A 23,143-nucleotide genomic window follows, 5' to 3' on the forward strand; every position below is an offset into this window, starting at 1 on the left:
AAAGACTCAGTGTACAACACTCGCACGCGATGCTGCGTCATTTACCGGTCAGAGAGACGGCGAATAAACTACAATTATTAAAAATGTAAATCATATTCTCGTATTGAGTCAAATATTTTTGTTAACCCGGCAAACGCACAGGGGAATCGACCAATTCGATTATGAATATGATTCCGATTTTGTATTAGCAGCATGTTTTATTTAGGATAATGAAAATGGGACGATGGGTATAATGTGTATTTTGCTCAAATAAAGCTCAGAAAATAGCTTTACCCTAGGGGAAGGCGACGGCTGATTACTCTATGTATTCAATGTCTCATTTTCAGGAATCAAATTTTCATACTTAGCTATTGCCATGCAGTATTTATGCAAGTATTTGGCAACTCTTAATCCTGCGCAATGGGGGGTGATTTACGCTGCCTTGGCTAGTGGGCACTCTCCCAAAAACTCTCAATTTCTCCAGCGCGGGATGAAATATTAAACCGATTCTTGCTTTTACACCCTTGTTGTCGTTCGCATTTGTCCGACGTTGAGAAGTGACGCAGCTGTTGAGAGTGACACCCAGTCACCGAAAGTTCTTTATGGTACAATAACCGCTGTGTATATGGCACAGCGATGTAGCTTGTTGAGTTTTTTTTTAACTCTGTGCTTTGAAATCGGTTTCATTGTCTCTCCCTACAATCGGTGTCCTTGCAAGACGTAGACTTCATAACTGTAATCATTTTAACCCGGACCCAGAACAAACATTGCACCAATTTCGTCTTCTAGGCGAAACACGTTTGCAGCATGCCCTGGAGTTCTTCGCGATACATACATACATACATACATACATACATACATACATACATACATACATACATACATACATACATACATACATACATACATACATACATACATACATACATGCTACACTGAATGCGTACATGCGAACAGATCTGACAGTAGATAAAAGCACAGAATCTACTATAACCTAAGTCGCACCAGAGCACGTATACGACCTGCTTTTGTCCACGATTTGCTAGGACTGTCTTTCTTTGTTCGTAGATGCTGTTAAGCGCCTCTGGCCAGCGTGGAGTAGTTAAAACTGATCGATACAGCGCCCGCTTTTGATCATAGTAGGTTATCGGACCGTCCGTTGAAAGAGCCGAGATATTTGATTGGTAATTTAAACTAAAAAAATCTTTGGTATTTTGATGAGGCAGAGTGCATCTCAAAAGGTTTAAACGAATTATCGCGCAGAAGCATGGCGTGTGTAGTTATATGTTAGATGAACGCATTTCATTTGATTGTAACCTTTTTCGGCTCAAAACATTTTTACTTTAATTATCTCCACATGAATGGATTTACAGGAGGAGAACAATTTGTCGTTTCCTCGACGATACAAAACAATAAAAGACATCACTCGATTGTTTCAGCAACAGTTGCGGGTGATCCCTGCTAACTTCAACGAAACAGTTTACAAACTCAGGCTTGTTTGTAATGATGTCTTAAAGCGTTTCTGGCGCGGCGGTTAAGTTGTAAGAACAGACAAAACACAAACACGAAGAACGGGCTCTAGCATCATCGTCCCCAATTCATCACAGGACAGGTCAGATCGCGAACCCCGGTACGCTTATCACCTAATTGGCGAGCACTTTGATGACATTGCCATGACGACGTGCTCGCCGGCGACGATCCCGACCCTGAGCGAAAGTTTTGAGCTTACTACACTTTAAATAAGTCTCCTCCGTCGGCGAAACGCTTTCATAATTTATACGAAAAAAACTTTCCATGTCAATGATTTTTCACAGAGTGGCATCGGCGTGGCCTGAATATTTCATTAGTCGCGAATAAAAATTTGATTGCAACGGATCATAACTTTTCGGTTTGGGGCAACAGTTCGATTATTGTGAAAACGTCTCTCTATTTGTGCCTGGCGAAGGGGAGGTCAGCGTAGACGTCTGATCCCGTGCATTTGATGCTCCAGCAACGGTTCTGATAACAGCAAAATTGACTCGACTGGACCGTGGCGTACTTCTGTCTCACGCACTTACTTTCAAAAGTAGTTTTGAAAAGTATATAGACGTTTCGAACAGCTTAGGCAAGACTAAAATATAACAGATTTGTTTCCCATCCTAAGTTTCTTACATAAATGATGCAATATTTTACATTTTTTAGCTCACAACATGAAAAATCATGATAAAAATTGGAAATTTTTACACTATCTGGCAGTTATTCTAATACGCAGCAAAATAAGTTTATTGTTGAGAAAAGTAGTGTTTGAAGAGTAAAGTGCGGACACGGACTGCCATTGTGCCGTGCATAGCGCACTGCCGGTCTTTATATTTTTTTTTCGAGCAAAATGGCAAAAAGTTTGACTTGCCCATGCAAGATCAACGCACGGGAACAAAACCTATTCTTTCGTAACTTATGGCCAAAATCAATGTTTTTTTTTCTTCGCGAATAATAAACTGGTATAGGAACAAGAAAAGTGAGGTAAAGTAAATGTTCGAAGTCGCTGAACACGACACCGCCTGAAATCTTATCATCTGCCGTCGCCATTCTCGTCGCAACACCGCCGTCTACAAGAAAATACAGCTTTCTTCCGGGATGCGCTTCGACGTTTAATTCCCCGTCTCTCGGGTATGTTGATGAAACGCGATACCGATTACTTCGATGGCGGGTGCTCGCCGAGCAGTCGACTCCGCCGACGATTTAGCCGTGGTAAAGCCGTATGGGAGACTAGCCCTGCCTCTCTGGAGCCCAAGGTGATCATTTTCCGTTTCGTTTTGCCCAGGTAATTCAAGAAACCCCATGAATAATACAAAGCCTGTGATGGGTAGACAGATTATCCCTTCTATTTTTCAAAAACAAGAGAAAGATCACGCTTCAAACACATGTGCATGGAAAACTATAACCTAGGATATAGTCATTGTCTTTCTTTTAGAGTCGCGTTTGCCGTAACTTTTGATGTATTTGACATTATTTTAGTCCTTTTTTTAAATACGGTGTCTTGTTCTTACTCCAAAATCACCTAGAAACGCCTTTCGCCAACGCGGTCTACATGCAGTGTCCCATGTTGTTGTATTATTGAAAGATGAATTTCGGTCCAGACCAGAACGCGTTTTGTCAGCAGAACATTGCATGTACAAAACATCGTGTCGCCAAGACGAATGCCTAAACTTGCATTTCACCATTCTCAGGGAGGAAGGGGATGCAGATGAAGCCTGTGCAAATCTTTTACTCAGTAAAAAACAGCAATGGAAGTGCTATCAAAAGCCACGGTCATTGTCTCTTTAATGCGATCGATCGCTGATCACCAGAACCGTCATGTAACTTTCAGAAAGTACAAAGCGTGTGTTTGTGATGTGAATTATGATCACGTATTCAATTGGAAAATGTTCGCAAAATACAAGTGAAAAGTATCTGTCCATTAACATATCTCCTGCGGTATTGAGCATCGTCGGCAGTTAAGGATATGTGTCTTTGATACGTGCTTTGTGCGAACGTACTGAGCTAATCCTGCACATTATAAACCCTATCTTCATGCTGGAATTAAATGAAATGGACTCTAAGCTTATGGACGATGTTTTTGTCGGTTGTCTTGTTAGACTGGAACATTTTCCCGGTCGAAAATTGTAACTACATATCGACAAATAAATTCAGTTCGGCAAAAAAGACGTTACATAAATCTTATTCATCATTAGGACGTGTTCGTTAAACTACATCTACTGACAGAATATTGACCTTTGACCCTACCTTTGATCTTTCCGTCAAAGCCCAGTGCAGCTTCTCTTTAGAGAACACAAAAGGCGATCTTTCCTCTCGGCTTGACACTGCGGTTTTTTCAGCACCTTTGCTTTTCTTCTTCTTTTATGCTGTAAATATTAACCCACCAGCCTACAGTCTACTGAGAGAATATTGACCTTTGACCCTACCTTCGACCTTTACTACACGGCGTTTTGTACGCAGGGATTCCACTCACTCTGAAAAAAGTTCTAGCGGTTTTCGGAGTGTCTAACTGTTTTTAACAGCCACATCCAAGTTTCAGTAAAGTGGTTGACGGAAATCTGCTCCATATTTGCTCCGTTTCCACGAAATTCAGACCCACACAACGGAAAGACCCAGAAAAAGGTTTCTTCAATGTGTGCCACATTGTTCTGCAGAATATACGATTTATATATGTTCAAGATCGCCCATCTTAGTGTTATTTTGCATCTGTATCGTAGTAATTACCCTGATAATCACTAAAAATATAAACGGCCTCATAAGTTGGTGCGCAGAGAGAGAGAGAGAGAGAGAGAGAGAGAGAGAGAGAGAGAGAGAGAGAGATCCAGCGAACGTAACTTTCATTAAAGTGACGACGTCAATACCTTTCAACTTCCCATCGGAAATACAAATACAACTCGTCGGTCAATTTGAATTTAACGACTTTTCACGTATATAGTGGCCACGAACAGTCCTCCATGACGTTGAGCGTTGCGGACAATGTCATGTACGATTTTGAAAAAAAAATTAGGTTCACCACCACCATGATGTACTCCTTGAAATTTGACTTTGATATTGATTGCCATCAGACAGTTTATTCTAAGATCAAATTCGAACATCTGGTGCCATCAAAGACAAAAGACGAAAAGGGAGACAGTGAATAGGTGACAGATATCAGTGCAAAAGATTCATATACAGAATGTCTTGCCAGATTGGAAAAAACCCACATAAAATCGCATTACACTTTGCTTGTAGTATCAGCAAAAACGACTCTCTGTCGGCTGCATTTGATGTTAAACAAGTTTAAATACATGTTTTGCCAGAATAATTACGCGCCTTTCACTGATAATTACAAGCCTTTCACTACCATACGAATTAACAAACAAACACGCCGATCCTCAGCGCATGGAACTGAAACTAATCGATTAAAGTCTCGCTGATTTACCAATCGTTCATCGTAAATAAACATACGTCTGGCTGAGCGAAGGGTTCGTCACTCTGCAGTCTCGGGAACTATTTCGGGAGAATACTGAAAAGAGCTGAGTAATTTACGCGGCAGTTGAACATCGAGTTTAGCCAAACTTTTATCCTTGAACAGGTCTCGTCCCGTCCATATTTTATCATTGAATATGTTTAATTAAGCCCATTGAAGGATGTCTTAATTAAAATCCGTTCAATTGCAAATTGATCGTGTTTGTTGTGGGAAGTGTCAGAGTCTTTTCATCGTGGAGGGCTTAATAAGCTTGTAGCAAAGCATTAACATTAACAGACGGTTTCACAACGGCTTGTAAAAACTCGTTTTCAGTTTTCCTTCTTCCGTTTGAAGTGGTTCGTTTCACGTTGTTTGGTGTGACAAAGATAAATGGGTTTTTTTAGGGGCGAAAACGAGGCTGCACCAAGGAGCAAGTCTGGTCGTTCGTTCTGCGATTTATTGGTCTTTCAAGCCGTATACTACTCTTTATATCGACAAAGACTTTGTCTAAGAACACATCAATACACCGACGATCCGGTGAGTAGGGATTTCTGTAAGAAAATCATTGTTCGTGACGAAAATTTTCGTGGTGAAGTTTCGGGCAAGTCAGTCAAGTTCAGGAAGACTCGACATTGACAGAGACAATGGCCTCCAGCCAGAGTTACGCAAGCGCGGGTACATGCAAATGTACCCAACAATAGAAGTAGCGACAGAAACAGCGATGTGAAACCAGTGTTTTTGAAACACTACGAAGCCATCTCAAGTGACAGTAATGGCCCAATTCTTTCCGGTCCGGAGTTGTATAAAGCGATGGCTGATACGATCGATCCATCCGGTATTACAGGTATCCAAAGAATTAGGGGTCTGTGGCGGTTGTACGTGAAAGACAACGCCGATAGAATTATTCTCCTTACAGGCGGAATTAATGTGCGGGGAAAACGAGCGAACTTGTACGATGAAAACCCCTTTATTTCAGCCAGAAGAGAGGCTTCCGATCGAGTGATAGTAAGAAATCTGCCGTTATCAGTGGACGACTCTGTCATACATGAGAAATTTACAGAACTCGGACTAAAAGTGAAGACAATAACAAAAGCGAAATGGAGAATAGATGGTAAATTAACAAATGTTGACAATGGTGATCGGTATGTGTTCGTTGAAAAAACTGAAACAACCGATACCATCAGACTGGCAGATCAAGATGGAGGATTTATTGTTAACGTTCTATATCGAGATAGATCTAGCTACCAGAACACTGGGAGTTCAAGTAGCACACCTTTCTGCTTCAAATGCCTACAGTCAGGACATGTGAAAATTGAGTGTCGAAATGAAGTAGTGTGTAAGCGCTGCAAACAAAGTGGCCACATTCAAACAAGGTGTCCGATGTACAGCGCAGAAATTCCACAGCAGGTGATAAGTGGAATGGAAAGTGTCGACGAGAATGTTGGTGCTGTTCCCGCTGGTATGGATGTCACGGGCAGTGACGATTCCGTCGTGGGGCATGACAACAGTGCAGGAGATCTACAGCCGGCAAAAGACGATCACGCCGTGCCAATGAAGCAACCAAAAATCACTGACTTTGTTCCCAGCAAACCGAGGGCTGAACAGAAGGTAACAACAGCAGGCGCTTCGAACGATGCAAAGAGAAAACATGTCAGCACTTCAACAGAACTATCAACTTCAACTCAGTTATCTGACATTGAACAATCAGACTCTGACGCCGAAGATTCAGCGTCCTCGAGAAAATCAAAGAACATTCAAAGCAGAGAAAACAAGGCTAGAGAAGCAAAAAAGAGGAAGAGGAGATCGAGAAGGAGATAAAGGTGGAATGTTTCATTTTTGTAAAGTTGATTTTTCCACATGTCTCTGAATAATTTGCATTTTTTATCCCTCAACTGTAGAGGTCTAAGAGAAGTGGGTAAAAGAAAACAAATATTCAGATGGATGAGAGAGCAAAAGGCAAATGTGATTTTTCTTCAGGAGACATACTGGGATGAGTCTATTACGACACAAATCCAAAGAGAGTGGAAAGGGCTTTTGTATAATTCTTTTGGCTCTCATCACAGCAAAGGTGTTGCAATAATTATTGATGAAAGGATCGATTGTGAAATATTGAAAATAAAGTGTGGCGATGATGGAAGGAAAATCCTCATTTCCTTGAAAATTGATGACGAAATTTTGACATTAGTAAATGTGTATGCTCCAAACCAATACAAAGATAGAGAATCTTTTTTCACTTCGTTGAAAAGTTGGATTCACAAATATGGAAATACCGATGGTTATATTTTTGTCGGAGGGGATTTCAACACTGTGTTTGACCCCAAGTTAGATAAACATGGTACAAAGTCTCATTCATGTATTTCAAAGAAATTATTGAGTATTGTTAAATATTTCAAGTTATGTGACATTTGGAGAGAGCTGAATCCAAGCAAGTTACAGTACACTTGGAGACAAATCTCACTTGGTCTTGCAAGTAGGCTTGATTTCTGGTTGGTGTCAAAACAAGTACTTGCGTGTGTTGACTCTGCTGATATTCGACCAGCCGTAAGAGCAGACCACAATGCAATATCCTTAAAATGTGTCTGTCTCATTTTCCTAGAGGACCTGGCTACTGGAAGTTCAACACAAATTTGCTGAAAGATGAAAACTATAAGATTTAATAAGGGGTGTTATAAATGATACCATTAATGTCTATGGTGAACAGTGTGATAAAAGAAATTTACTCGACATGATTAAGATAAAAATTAAAGAAGCTAGTATGAAGTTTTCAAAAAGGAAAGTAAGAACAATGAAAAACAGACAAAATGTCCTACAAAGTGAAATAGCTGACTTGGAGGATACAATAATTAATCAGGATAATAAGGATTTAATCAAATCATATGAGAAAAAAAGAAAGAATTAGCGGAAATTTACGTAAGGCAGTTAAGGGGTATCCAGATCAGATCCAGAGTGAAATGGTACGAAGAAGGGGAAAGAAATAGTCGTTATTTTCTAGGGTTGGAAAAGAAGAGATATAGGGCAAAACAAATAACAAAATTAGAGGTGAATGGAAAGATAGTTACAAAATTAGATAAAATTCTAGATGCAGAACGAGAATTCTATCAAGACTTATACAAGTCGCAGGGAACAGACGAGAACGAACTTTTACAATATTTCAATGATATCAATATAAAATCTGGCCTCAAGAAAAGTGATGCTAGATCATGTGAAGGAATCATTACAGAAGAAGAGTGTACAAGAGCAGTATGGCAAATGAAAAACAACAAAACTCCAGGTCTCGATGGAATTCCAATCGAATTCTACAGGTGTTTTTGGGATAATTTGAAAACAATTGTTGTCGATGCTTGTAATGAGGGGTTTGATATGGGAAAGTTGCCAGCCTCACAATGTACTGGTATAATTACTTTGATACATAAAAAAGATTCAAGACTTGCATTAAAAAATTGGAGGCCAATATCATTGCTTAACCACGACTATAAAATACTGTCGTGTGTGTTAGCAAACAGACTGAAAAGGGTTCTTCCAGCATTCATTTGTTCTGACCAAGTTGGGTACATCAAAGGAAGATTTGGTGGGCAAAATGTTCGAGTGATTGAAGACCTCATTGATTTCTTTGAAAAGGAAAAGAGGGGAGGAGCGATTTTATTTCTTGATTTCTGTAAAGCTTTCGATACAGTTGATCACAAGTTCATGTTTCATGCATTAGAAAAATTTGGTTTTGAAAGTTCATTCATTAGATGGATCAAGACAATTTACACCGACTGTAATAGTGCTATTGTAAACAATGGTTGGATCACACCAATTTTTAAGGTTGAAAGAGGCATTCGACAAGGATGTCCGCTATCGGCTCTATTGTTTTTAATAGTTGCTGAAGTCTTAGCACAAATAATAAGAAACGATAATAGCATAGGAATTAAGGTGAAAAACAAAACAATTAAAATAACCCAGCTGGCTGACGATACACAAGTCTATATTAGCAAAGAAAAGTCGTTGGCAAGGGTGCTCAATCTAATTGACCAGTATGGAAAGTATTCTGGTCTCAAATTAAATAGAGACAAGTCAGAGGGACTAAAATTGGGGACATGGAAAAATTTAGATAGTCTTGGTTTTATTCCTTGGCCGAAAAAACCTATTAAGGCCCTCGGGGTTTACTTTGGTCATGATGAAAGTGAAGTGTTAAAACTTAATTGGGACAATAAAATTGAAAGAATAGAAAGTATGTTAAATAGCTGGAGGAAACGATATCTTACCGTATTTGGTAAAATAACGATTCTAAAAAGTCTTGCAATGTCAAAAATTACTTATCTAGCCTCGATGATAGAAACACCAAAATATGTGGTCACACGTTTGAACAATTTATTTTACGATTTTCTGTGGGATGGAAAAAAAGGAAAAATTAAAAGAAGTATAGTTATTAACAAATTAGAAAATGGTGGGCTTCACATGATTGACGTCGAGTCACTAATAAAGGCACTGAATTGCAGATGGGTCAAAAGACTGATTAATGGTGGTGATGACACTTGGAAAGCAGTTGTCAATCTTTACTTTGAAAGGTTTGGAGGTGTTAAGCACATTTTTACGCTCAACCTGGACAAACGAGCGCTCAAGTTCATTACAAAACAGCTCCAAATTTTTACAAAGAAGTGTTACATAGTTGGTACGAAATAACAATGAACGACAAAGATATACAGGTGAAACCAAACATAGTTGGAGAACAAAAAATCTGGGGAAATCGTTTTGTAACAAGTGATAAACAGGTGTTATTTTTCAGAGAGTGGATTGAAGCTGGTTTTATTTACGTTGCAGACCTTTTTATAGATGGTAATTTTATTCATCAGGACCATGTAATAGAAAAACTTTCAGACAAGAAAAACTGGATTGTACAATACCTTACAATTAAGAAAGCTATTCCACATCAATGGAAACGATGTATGAATTTGTTAAATAATAATTTACTTGTCAATAGACAAAGAAGACCAATAATGATAAGAAAGAATTACCAGGGAAAATATTCCGACATATATGATTTCTCATGTAAAGATTTCTATTGGGTGTACATAACAAAAATCACTGACGACTCGTATGCAAAGGTAATTTGGGAAAATCAGTTGGGAACAGGCTGTGATTGGAGTACGATTTGGAATGTAAAGGTGAAAACTATGACAGTTAGAAATATGCACAATTTAACATTTTTCTCTTGTATAATAAAATACCACACAGGCACAATCTATGGAAATGGAAGAAAGTTTACTCACCTATGTGTGAATACTGTAAGCACATTGAGACTTGTCAGCATTTTCTTTTTGAATGTATCTTTGTGAAAGACTTTTGGAAATATGTTGTACAGACAATCAATAGAATTTATAGAATAAGTTTGAAGTTATTGTGGAAACACATAATTTATGGATATTTCCTGAAACAAAGGAATCTAGAAGATTTGAATTTTATAATAATGGTTGCAACTTTTTCGGTATATAAGGCGAGAGTGATCAACGAAAATAATATTCAGAGATTATTAATTGAAGAATTGATTTGTAATAATTATTCAAAGAAGAGTAAGGTCATTTCAAAGTTTCTTAATGACTGGAAATGATATTGTTATACCCCTTTTTGTTATGAAATAAAGAGTATATTATTTGAAAAAAAAAAAAAAAGATAAATGGGTTTTGTCGTGCCGTGGATTTCGCTTGCCAGGACTTAGCTGGCGCAACAATGTTTTGACGTAACGCGCCAGAAGGGGAACTCATTAAGTGTAAAAGCAATTTTGATTCGTCAGTTGGAAACAGCCCGCACAATTGTTGATTAAAAGCCTAATTGGGGCTCAAGCTTTTAGATAATTGTGCGCACGACATGTGGGCCGGGCACGTCATCTGTAGCTCAGTGCGCGTAACAGGAGGTGCGTCCGTTTCGAGGTGTTCGGGCACGTTCGAAGAGTATCAGCGATCTGATACAGTAAACTAGATTTGCCACACTCGCTGAGCACGGGTGAAACTCCCGAACCGTGTGACGACATTTGAGAGAACTCCACCAGCCTTTTTTCAGCGCTGACAAGTCTGCCATAGCTCGCCGCCCCTCGAGTGATCCTCGGCATGTCCGCGTCTCCCATGATGGTACCAGAGGATAAGCCAAAAGGGAGGATTCAACCAGTAGTCAGTAAGTTGGCCTTAGTTTTTTTAATTACCCAACACAACCTGAAACGCTTTCGGGAAAGGGCTTCACCAGTCGTCGTGTAGTCGGTTGGTAAGCACACCAGCGGGTCACCTTACTCCCGGCCTCAATGAAAATGCAACACGGTTACGTCAGTTACGTATACGGCAACCACTGTGCTCTCGTCAAAACAAACGCGTTCTGATCATTGTTGGGTTCAGCAAAATATGTACGCTGTCAATTAAGAGATTGAACTGAATCCGACGATCGACACCGTGCTCAGTTCACCTTTCACCCTTGCTCGCGACCAGCGTTGCTTTTCACTAAAACCGTGATAGCAATGCGCAAGCAGCCATACCTTCAACTTTAACCATCTGAGCGGATATAGCCCTGTCTCGTCTGACCACTGGCCAGAGCAAAATATATATATATATATATAGCTTTCATGGCGAAAAGAACAACTTAAAAAACAAGCTTAAGAATACAATAGTAACGTGGTCATCACGACGTTTTCTGTGAGACAGAATGTATTTTGATGAAAATGTATTTAAAAAAATCTATCTGCTAATCTGCCGGACCGAAAATACTTCACATGCTCGTTACCATACCGTACAGTGACACGCAAATTTTCATTCGACATCGCCGAAAATAAATTCTTCACCTACATGACTGTTAGATAATCGCGCCCATTTCATGATAGTCAAAAAAGATATTTGTCGTTAGTGGTCAAAGATGGGATTGTTTGTCCGACTGCAATGTCACATTATGAAAATCGTTTGGAATGGAACTTTCACATTTCGCCAAATAATTCCTAAAGCTTGTTTGTATATTTGCTATGTTTGTTTATTTAGACTGCGTTACGTTGCTATTGCATTTAATTAAACCCACCAAAGTGACAAGAGTCAAATGGTTGAAAATATTGACAGTAGTAACATAAAAAAACAGTGAAAATGTAAGTTATCGATATAACATTATCCGAATGTTTGCAAACGTAAGGGTATTTCGCCAGTTTCTGATCTTGCGAGTCGATTTTCCTTGTACTGCATGTGCTCACAAATTTGTCAACAGCCAAAATTGTTGCACATTCTCGCAGTGAAAGCTTTTCGTAAGACAGAACATAAAAGGCCAATTTTTTTTTCGTGAAAAGAATGCACAATCGAATTCGTCCCCTTTCGATGTCACTTGTGCGAAAAGTGATTTAACATGAATTGACTCTACTGATTTTCTATGGCCGCATTCATCTCAGCTCAGCTCAATGACCGCAAGAAGAAAGAAAAAGAAAAACACAGCCCTATTTTCTTTTAATGAACAACTTAATTAAGTTCCTTTTAAAACAAACGCCTAGTTTAAACAGCGGTTCCGGCCTGCAAGTCACGTACAGTGAACGGCACAATGGTGACTGATTTGAATATTGCTGTATGTAACAGGAAAGGGCGAACAATAGCCGGGCAAAAGGGCAAGTGTCTCGGTTACAACCATCAATCTCTTGTCCTAATTAAGTGAATCAAGCGCTGCGTTAAGCTCATCAAGGACCTCTTTTGCTTGTTGCCAGTCTGTTGCAGTTTACCGAAGCGGCACGGATGCAAGCTTTTTTAGCGCTGCGCCGGAGTTCCGCCGACGGTTCTGCAACAGTCGTTGATTTGTGGAGTGTCCAGCCTTCAGCGTCCGCGGTTGTTACTGTCAGTGTCGGGCCTCAGTTCTGCCTTCGCACAACGCGCGCTTCAGACGACAGAGAAAGTTACTGAAAACACACACAAAATCGCCGGGTTGTTTAATTACTAATTATAACCAGCATAATCCCTGTGATACTTTAAATACTGAATTGAAACCGATTGCATCGTTCTGCATCTCAAACTCCATGGTTTCTTGCATCCTTCGTGGAGCTTCCGAATTTTATGAGACTGTCGCATCTTTTATAGCAATATAATCAAGATTCGTAAAAGAGTTGAAAGTTTCTGTATCAGAAATTAATGTTGCTTCAAACCAACCTTAGAAACCAGAGCAAAGCTACTTCACTGCTTCGCAATTACGCATTAATTACAGAGTTAGTTCTACCGTGAAAGTTGTCACCCGTTTTCATTTTTTTACGATATGGAACTAGCAACGCGATAAATCGCGCCTTAAAAAGTGTAATTATGATTGCCAGAATTCGTTCAGACTTTCGTCCGTTGGCCTTGGCAACAAAGCTCGTCTCTGATTTGCTGACGTTAGCATTCACCTAGATTTCAAAAGGGCCTATCCCTTTCGAAATCATGGAAAAAAAAGAACAGTCAGATATTTCGGAGCTTTGTCGATTTCTTAGATGTATGGACTTAGTTAGTTGTCAATTTCATTGTCTTCCCACACAACATGGATTGTTCAGGGAATTACTCATTAAAGAGTCCATTGAAGCTGTCGTATCCGGTGAAAAGCAAAAAAAAAAAAAGGCCCAACCTGTGAAACAGCAATTGATGCATGCAAAAATAATGCAGACATTCAGCTAATTATACTAATCGCTCACACCAAGTTCTCAGATTCAACTAGTGTTAATTAGGTCGATTCATTGAAGGGATAAGCACTTGGCTGATTATTCGCGTCAGCTGCTAATTAAAGGATGGACAGACACCACGCAGAGATCTCTCGCTCTTCAACGCATAATTTACTAAACAGTTATGTTTGTGTTTTTGTGTGTGCCAGCGTGCGTGTGTTGATTTGTGTACACTTACAATACAAACACAACACGCTCCAAAACCTGACATATGATCTCAGCAAACTTTATGACATACTAGAAATTAGCTCCCCCCCTCCTCGTAAACTGCACGGGTTCAACAACCATGATGTTTACAAAATATTAGATTCTATCGTACGAGGCTATTTGTAAATCCGAATTTACTCAGCAAGTTTGAGACAATGTATACCACGTATTGAGGGATACAAATAGATAAATACGAGACATGTTTTGGCATAGTTTCAAATAAGTCTATACATACCGTATAAGGGCGATTCCATTGACAACGGGCATACGATTATTGGTTAAGCATAAAGACTCGAAAATCTTATTACAAAACGTCAGTGTTTGCACCATTTTCAAGAAAATAAATAAACACTTTCAGCAATCGTCAATTCCATGTGACAAATCTTGTCAGTGGATTTTGCTGAAAGCTTTTAAAGTTATTTTTCAATCGCCCCTGCAATGTATTTTCTCCTTTCTTCGTAAACCAACCATACTTTTCGAGGGCTTGTATTTTTGACAGGTGAAGTTACATACTTGTAAAAGTTTGCGATTCAGCAAAACGGTAGGTTTAGACGGTAATGGTTCCCCGGGAAAGTTGATGGGTGTTGAAGGCTCAGAGGCAAATACTGAGTTTAATAAGTTTGTCAGTTCTCCACGCTTAATTAAATTTCAAATCAACATCCGCTCCCAAACCTTTTTAATTAAAAAAAAATCAAAATGTGGCGTTCTTGCACATATTGCAACAATGCTAAATCTTTTTTTGAATCACAATATCCATGACATCCCCTAATCCATTTCGCATTGAAGCGCAACCTGCGACTCCGAGATCGCTACACCAACTGCCCAATGGCCATACAAATCGGCCACAGGTGTAACCTGTAACCATGGTGACTACCTCCGTTTTCAATTCACACCATGTCGCGATGTTCACCGGACTCCTTTGCAACGGACAATAGACTCATTGAAATATCTAATCAGGTTGGACCTGATTTTACGGCCACCATCAGTCTGTAAATTTCACTGTGTATATTGCACTGCGACCACAGAGGAAAACAGCATTGATCATGTTACAAAGACATCATATTGTATTTATCGAAATGCTTTACAATTTCATACATATCTATTCTCTGTCGTCCGTCAGTGCGGTTTGTCACTCAAATATTTTAAACATAATTTTGTCGATCAAAATCGATCAGAACCGTTATTATTTCATTTTCTTTCGAGGGCGTTAAACACCCGTTTATTTTTTCCGACATGCGGGTGTTTAACGCAATGTTGATTTTGGATAATGTAGTCAGCAAAGCAAATGTAACAAGTTTATCTTTGCCCAACGCGCGTTACTTTGCAGTGTCTCTTTACAGGTTTAGAGAGATCACCATTCACGAGTGCCAGGGATTGTCAGTATATTTTGTTTTAAATGGATACGAGGAGGCGTGTAAAAGGGGCTATCTCGTTTCACAAGCCAATGTTTGTTTCATCTAACCTTGGCGTCAATTACCCCAGGTGAAAAGCCGAAATACAATCCCGCCGTTTGACGTCTTGCCGCTGTACTCAAAACAGCGACGGCCTGAATGTGACTCAATTGTCATCGTTACACGTGCCGAGTCGATTTGCAACCTTGTCGATCTAGTGGCGGATTGTCTCTGTACCATTATGCTTTTATCTAACATATCTTGTTTTCTGAAAAGGACAGCAAAGTGGTCGTTGTAATTGACCATTTTTTATGATGTTTATGGTATGTTTCAACCATAAAACGTTGTCCTGCATGCGTGTTGGAGCACGTTGATTCGCTAAAAGTACTGGAATATTGTCAACAGCTTATTAAAATACAGTGTTTCAATACATTCGTCACAGTACATTAAACTCTGGCCTCGTTTCAATTTTCAACAAAAGCATTGCATGTGTCACAGGTCTTTGGCCGACTCAACGCCCACACTTCTACATGGTCAACGGAATAAAAAAAGTCATATTTCACATCTTTCAGAAAGTCCACCACTTTTTGAAGTCTTCGCGGCTTTTAAAGGCACTGTCCGCGATCCCTGGGATCACCTCTGTTCTAGTCTGTAAGAGGATTATGGAGGTGTGATAGTCTTTTGTTTTCCATTGAAATTGTAATCTGGTGGGTAATTTTTCTGATGAGACAATCTGGTGAAATCACAGGCCTTTAAGGTAGTATGAGCCTCGAAAGTGAAAGACTTCAACCTTTGCTCAAACTTTCCTTAAGGAATCTTTCAACCGTTCTCTTTCAAAATCGACTTGAAGAATGAAAATCAGGGGTCGCCGTGCATATTTTAGTACTCGAGAAAAAAAATTACCCAAGATTTACCGATATATATGAAATTCAAAATGGCCGCCATCCCTGTGTTAACTCTATGCAGAGAAAATAAAATTTGCGATTTTCGAAAAACTAAAGCCGGTTAAAGTTTTGCTTTCTCCAACATGATCCCCGACAATTGGTAGATCAGAAGAGAATTGTAAAATATTGCGAGTCCGAATATCTGTCCCTGAGGAGCGATCTACCGTAAGGTTTATATTTTGTCACATTTCTTAAAATATAAAGTTGCAAAGGAATATGTATTTTAAAATCATTCATTCTTCTTTTCACCCCTTCTGCTCCACCTATTAATGACGTGGTTCGTCAACCCGCTCCTCGTCAGCAGACAAAGTGGAGATTCTCGACGCACCACCAGAAAAGCGGAACTGTGCCGGATGTAAGAAGAAAATAAAGGACAGATACTTGTTGAAAGCCCTGGACCAGTTTTGGCACGAAGACTGTCTGAAGTGTGCATGCTGCGACTGCAGACTTGGGGAAGTTGGTTCAACCCTCTACATCAAAGCAAATCTCATGTTGTGTAAAAGAGATTACCTCAGGTAAGAATTGAACAATTTCTCTCATTCACGGCGCAGACGACACTTTACAAAATAGTCTGCACAGTGCAGACGACACTTTCTTCCTCCTACTCCCCCTTTTTTGAAAATAATCGGGCAAACTGTCGATATTAGAGCTCCCCTACCCATTTTCGTTTTATGATCTTGCGGAACTTTTTTATCGCTGAGTGAAAAGTCCACCGGCAATCAGATGACGAAACTTCGGAACTTTTTTTACGAAGAAGGTGTGAAAAATCCGCGAAGCGAACTTGAACCGTGTGAAAAACGACGATACTCAAAGCGTTATATTCACCGATTATAGCTTGAGGACGACAAAGAAACCACAAAGACACACTTGTCGATTCAAAAATTAAAGTATAGCAAAATAAGTTACTTCATGGAATTAAAGCATGTCTGACGTAAATTTTCAAAATTTACGTCAGACATGCTTTAATTCCATGAAGTATCTTATTTTGTTATACTTTAATTTTGTTTACATAATAATTATTATTATATAATATATATATATATATATATATATATATATATATATATATATATATATATATATATATATATATATATATAATACATATATACACATATATATAGATACATACATACAGACAGACAGACAGACAGACAAACAGACATACAGACATAGGCAGACATGCATACATACATACATACATACATACATACATACATACAATAATAAAAAATGTATGACAATCGCTCATTTTCTTATTCAAAACCGGGTTAAAGCAAATGACATTTGTATGTTGTCCTTCAATGGTCTCGCCTCGGGAAACATCAAAGGCCCCCGGTCTATCCACGACGTTTTCGTCACACCGCCGCCCCTCGACAGCGACCAAACCATGGCTCATAAGGCGCATCACGTTACGCGCCAAATGGCGTCCCATCAACCGGAAGAAATTTATCAATGAATAATTGACGCCCTGCCTCTGTCATTATACATCGGAATACTGTGTTTATTTTGCACGTCTCCGGCGATCGATGAATCGAATCCGACAACCGGAATTCAGGGAGTTTAAACTTAGGGATTTCGGTGCCTTTTTCTCCCATTCACAAGTGGGGCGTCATTCGGGCATGAGAAATCAGACAGCGAAACGATCGGCAGACAGTAACCGCCGAAAGAGAGGCCGGGATACATTTTGAAAGCTAAATACGCAACTTGCCCGATCCCCGTGAGACCGGGCGTGAAATTTCTAGCGCACGATCTGTTTGTTGAGATTACCTTTCCACCCGTATACATCGGGCATCACATCGGGCATCGCAACGTGATCGCCCGTTCTTCAATTGTGAAGTTCGAAGTTAATTTGGGGAAACGCAATGCTTGGTTCAGGGAAAGTCACAGAAAGCGTCCATACTGTTCTGTTTTACAAACAACGCATGCGCATATTACTAGTCATCGTGTACCAGTCGTGAATGAATGTATGTATGTATGTATGTATGTATGTATGTATGTATGTATGTATGTATGTATGTATGTATGTATGTATGTATGTATGTATGTATGTATGTATGTATGTATGTATGTATGTATGTATGTATATATGTATGTATGTATGTATGTATGTATGTATGTATGTATGTATGTATGTATGTATGTACGTGCATGTATGTGTGTGTACGAAGTACTCACAGACATATAAATATTAGTACGTAATTGTACACATGCCAGATTCTTTACCTTTAAATTTACAAGAAATATAAGTCACATATTGAAAGATTGTTTCCTGTGTATAGTAGAACTTTTGTTCCCATTATGGTATTTTAAGAAGTAATAATTTGGATGAAGTAATAGTTCGCAGTTTGTCTTCGGTGTCGTCATTGTGAGAAAGATGTGGCGCAAACCTGGTCACGTGTATTGCATCATTGCAAACTGTCAGTTTGTATTCTTTCACTCGATTGAGCTTTGCATCCTCGGCCCAGAACGGCCGTTACTGGCGCTGAGTCCCCTGTGGGCAGAGCGATAATGAATTTCATACCGCTTTGATTAATAAAATAATGCAATTTAAATCGCACCATTTGTCAAAATGAACGAGCTGTATCGGCCAGGTGGCCGTCAGTACTGCACCTCACAGAGGGATGGGGATCGGAGACTTTTCTCCACCAACAGAATTGCGAATAATAAATACCGAGTGTCAGTTTGTTTCTTCCCGACGTTCCGCGAACCAGGATAGCACGCCGCTGTTCAGAAAGGAATGAACATGGTGGCCATTTGCTTCATCTGTCCGCTGAGACACGGGAGCAACAATCGTTATTTGCTCGGGACTTTGAATTCACATCAAAGGCTTTTTACTCTGTCGACCATCCTTCAAGAATAAGACCGAGGACATCTTTCGGAGTACTATTGAGAGATCGATGATACTATGCCTACTCGCTCGGACTTTCGATAAGATAGACATCTCGCTAAAAACAAGCAAAAACAAAACAAAATAAAAACAAAGTAAACAAAAATAGACAGGAAACACCCCTAAAAATTATATCAATAATATATATCAATAATATCAAATATCTTGCGTGGTGCATGGGTTAATTAAGGGAATAGGGTGTCGTCGGAACTGCGCTCAAAGTCGTATCGGACTCATACGAAGTGGTATTCGTTCACCTTTAGAGTGGCTGCGGATAATTCATTTTCTTTCCAAAACTGAGTGCCCTTGATCCATGGAAGCAAGAGTGTGAAGAAGAAATTGAGAGTGGAATAAGAATAGCCGTCACGGTTGCAGCCCTCTATCTTTCGAATTCAGCATTGTAAATTGACAGCCCTGTAATCACACAAAGGTCATGTCAGAAAACATGTAGGACAAAGCAATTGCACCCCGGTTGAAATATTCAGGAAAGAGAAGCGAGCTTGAGGTAGACAGCCGACATTCTATATTGAAATCCAAAAACAAATTGTTTGGTTCCGTGGCCAGCAGGACACTTATCCTGAACTTGCATACGATTAATGAACATCTTCATTTCTTTGACACATCGCCCTACAGCTGTGTCCAATTATGATTAAAAGACTGGTCTTCAAAAATGACGACTCTGCTTTTATACTGTCTTAGTCTAATTGCAAAGGAACATTAGGCCAGAGGAAAAAAATCTTGTTCATCGGATTTTTGGACCAAAAAATTGAAGGTTCAAGAGCAGCGAGCGAAATTTTTTTTTAATTTTTATTTTGCTGGCGGTCAAATTAATAGTCATGGTGTACTAACCTTGACAAAACGGAGAAATTTTAGCGAAAAATTGACCCAATTTGTGTCATGATTTGCAAAATTCAGACGTCGCAACAACGTGTTGGCAGAGCTCAGTGCCGACACGTTGGAAGTCTCATTCAGAATCCCACATGCCCGCGAAAACCCGACGAAGTGTAGGGGCTCAAAAATACAGGTACAGGTACAAAAATATTTGCAATGCAGAAATATGAATTTGCCGAAATAAAAAAAAAAAATCCAAATCGGGCAAAGTAGAAGCGGCGATTCCGATTAACAGTTTATTTTTTTCTTTCTGACCTTATATATTTTTATATTATATTACAAGTCTTACACAGCCAATATAGATAATAGCGTTCACCCTATCGTGAACCTCAAAACAAACTCCTAGAGTAACAATGAGAGCTACAGTTTACACATCACACGATGAACTCATTAGTTTCATTACCAAAACAAGCTCATCAATTCAAGTATCACAAAAAATAAGTCATTAACATTAACCACTTTCGAAAACAAGAAATATTATTAGAATAATGTACCCGCAATGTCTTTAAATAGATTTCAAATTTTTGATGGTTTTTGAAGACATACATCGCTGCCTTTTGTTGATGCAAGGGCAATTTGGTGCTGCATCTATTTCATATGCAAATCAACACGTAATTTAGATCCTAGTGATTGAATTATTGATATCGATCGCATTGGTGTTCCGGCCATATGGTTCCCACGACCGCCACTGAGGTGTATTGTTCTTAAAGTGAGATTTAAAAAAGTCATTAATAGAAGCATGAGTTACCCTGTCCTGAAAATGTTTATGGGGCTGATGCGCAGCGTCTCGGAAGCTGTTATCCCATTGGGTGGCTAAATCTTACCGTTATAATTGAAGTAGACTCAACAGTGACAATTGACCAATCAGATATAACCTTCTGCGCATCAGCAGGGTTGAAATGTACTATAGTCTGCTACCTATGTTTTCTCCTGTAGGTTGTTCGGAACGACAGGATATTGTGCTGCGTGCGCCAAGGTTATTCCAGCTTTTGAAATGGTGATGAGGGCCAGGGAGAACGTGTACCACCTTGAGTGTTTCGCTTGTCAACAGTGCAATCACAGGTAACGACCGTTCAAAAAATATTGTTCTGGCGGGAAAATGTCTTAATTTTAAAGTTTTAAAAAATATATCTATTTCGAGACAGCATATTTCAGTTAGGAAGGAGACGAGGATGCATCGTTATTGATGTAATTTGTCTGTAATTACAACGCTTTTACGAATATGACATCCAGACATACAGTGGAATTGAGCGACTTAATTGTATACAGATGTTACAAGTTCCTTTAGCCTGAAAAAATGTATTTCTTTGATTAAACGTAAGTTATACGGGACATCGGACTAGGCTGAAGTGATGTCAGACCTATGGTTATGTATTACCGTGGAGTGCTAACTATATGGTGTGCTTATACTTGTGTATTACCTTGCATCAGCGCGCTATGGTGACGCCACCACCGGAGAGCTTAACACATCATTTCGTTTTTTCGTGTTTTCCCGCAGATTCTGCGTGGGTGACAAATTTTACCTGAGGAATAACAAAATACTCTGCGAAGACGACTACGAAGAAGTGATGATGATGACGATGGGTGCATACTACAAGCCGCCAGTTTCCATGGCAACCAGTATCATAGAGACAGAGGATAACATGCCTGCGATCAGCACGTCGTTACAGCGAGGATCCATAGCTCAGCCAACTTCAGTATAGGAATAAATGTTCCCGTCATCGAACCCTTAATTGAATAAACAACACACTGTACATACTAAATTGAATTGCTGTATTTTTCCTGTCTAATGGCGATTTTGATGCATCAGAATTCACAGATACTCATATAACAGTCGTTAAAAATATTTGCGTTCGCTTGTTTATGTTGCAGGTTATCGCAGCAAGGTCATCAAAAGCCCAGTCGCTCAATGAACCTTGACCTTAAGGGACCGATGAACAGTTTGTACATACTTTTACCCAGTGGAAAAAAACAAAAAAAATTGCTGTAGATTATTTTGGCTTAGAGTGAACTATGCCTGCACACAGTATTTGTTATTGTCAGTTTTCGTACAGAGTCGACGTCGTCTGTCTTCAACCAGACGGAACTCCTCTTGATCCTCTTTGATTTTTGCATGGAATAACAACTGTTACAATTCCTGATTCATGACGCAATCAGGAGAATTATCACACCTGTCATAAAACTGCCACGTTGACATACGTTACACCCTCATTTCCGGCGCATGCGCAAAGGACGTTTTTGAGGACGACTGACATGACGTCACAAATGCCACTGCTGGAATTTCGATATCGTCATCTTCATGACCCGGGGGTCAGAATGAACCGTTATGAAATCGTGGCGGCACTCAAATACTCGGAGATTATACGAGCGATGAGGTGTTATCTGCATGTTCCGCTGCAAGATTAAAACCGTTTCTCCTCTTGGGGTCAGCTTTTGAACTTGATAAAATGAAAAGTACAAGTTTCTAGAATAGAGAACTGCAATGTTCTAAACTTTTAAGTAATTGTCGTTATTATAAAACGTCAATTTGGAAAGATAAAGGCGATTGCAAATATGGTGCAATATTCTATTGTGTATCGTCATGAAATTTGGGACCAAAATCCCCTAACCACAAATTTTGCTTTTGCTTTGTTCTGCTTACTGTACATTAGTCTAGAATAAATTTAAGACGAATCTGTAAAGTATCGTTTGCACATTCCAACCATGTGACTGAATTCCCTGGCGGGTGTGAAAAGAAAGTGTTCGCTCACAAAATGCGGAAAAGCAACAGGTTTTCATTTGATGCGTGGGAACGGGATAGTTTTGGTTTAATCTCGCAGGTGGTTTTGGTCTTAAGTTCACAATTTCCGTTAGTATCTAATGTTCTTGAATAAAAACATGGCATTGTTAACTTGCTTCCAACTTGTTTTTTTACTTAGGCCATTTATAGAAAACTCTTTGTTTGCCGTCCTTGGATTTTTGAAAAACCTACCAGTCAGCCAGGGAAAAAACTAACACAGACAAAAACGGAAGTGTATTAAAATGAGCTCCATTTTTATTTGGTTTCCTTTGTATTTGTAAAAGCGTTAACATTGTTTGTTTTCTTATTTTTTCTTAAAACCTACCAGCACGCGGACGGCAAACAAAGAATTTTACTTAAAGCGCCTTATTTAACTCATGAAATTTTTCATTCGATCTAGTTGACCTTTGTTTATGAGCAGATTGTAG

General features: G+C 39.3%; 1 protein-coding gene across 4 annotated transcripts in view; it reads left to right on the top strand.

Annotated features, from left to right (window-relative positions):
* The window catches only part of LOC139130469 (LIM domain only protein 3-like), a 44,476-nt gene extending 21,650 nt beyond the window's left edge, over positions 1-22,826 (top strand). Inside the window, exons 1-4 of one of the 4 annotated variants that reach the window (XM_070696260.1) lie at positions 10,773-11,092; positions 16,460-16,670; positions 20,873-20,998; positions 21,435-22,826. In XM_070696260.1, the coding sequence (XP_070552361.1) occupies positions 11,029-11,092; positions 16,460-16,670; positions 20,873-20,998; positions 21,435-21,639 (606 nt within the window). In that variant the 5' untranslated portion in view covers positions 10,773-11,028 and the 3' untranslated portion in view covers positions 21,640-22,826. Of the gene's footprint in view, positions 1-10,772; positions 11,093-16,456; positions 16,671-20,872; positions 20,999-21,434 lie in introns of those variants that run through there. The other 3 variants (XM_070696253.1, XM_070696273.1, XM_070696266.1) reach the window with 3 other exon arrangements.
* The last annotated feature ends 317 nt before the right edge of the window (positions 22,827-23,143 follow it).

This window comes from Ptychodera flava, chromosome 1, assembly GCF_041260155.1.
Source record: "Ptychodera flava strain L36383 chromosome 1, AS_Pfla_20210202, whole genome shotgun sequence".
Classification (NCBI taxonomy): Eukaryota; Metazoa; Hemichordata; class Enteropneusta; family Ptychoderidae; genus Ptychodera; species Ptychodera flava.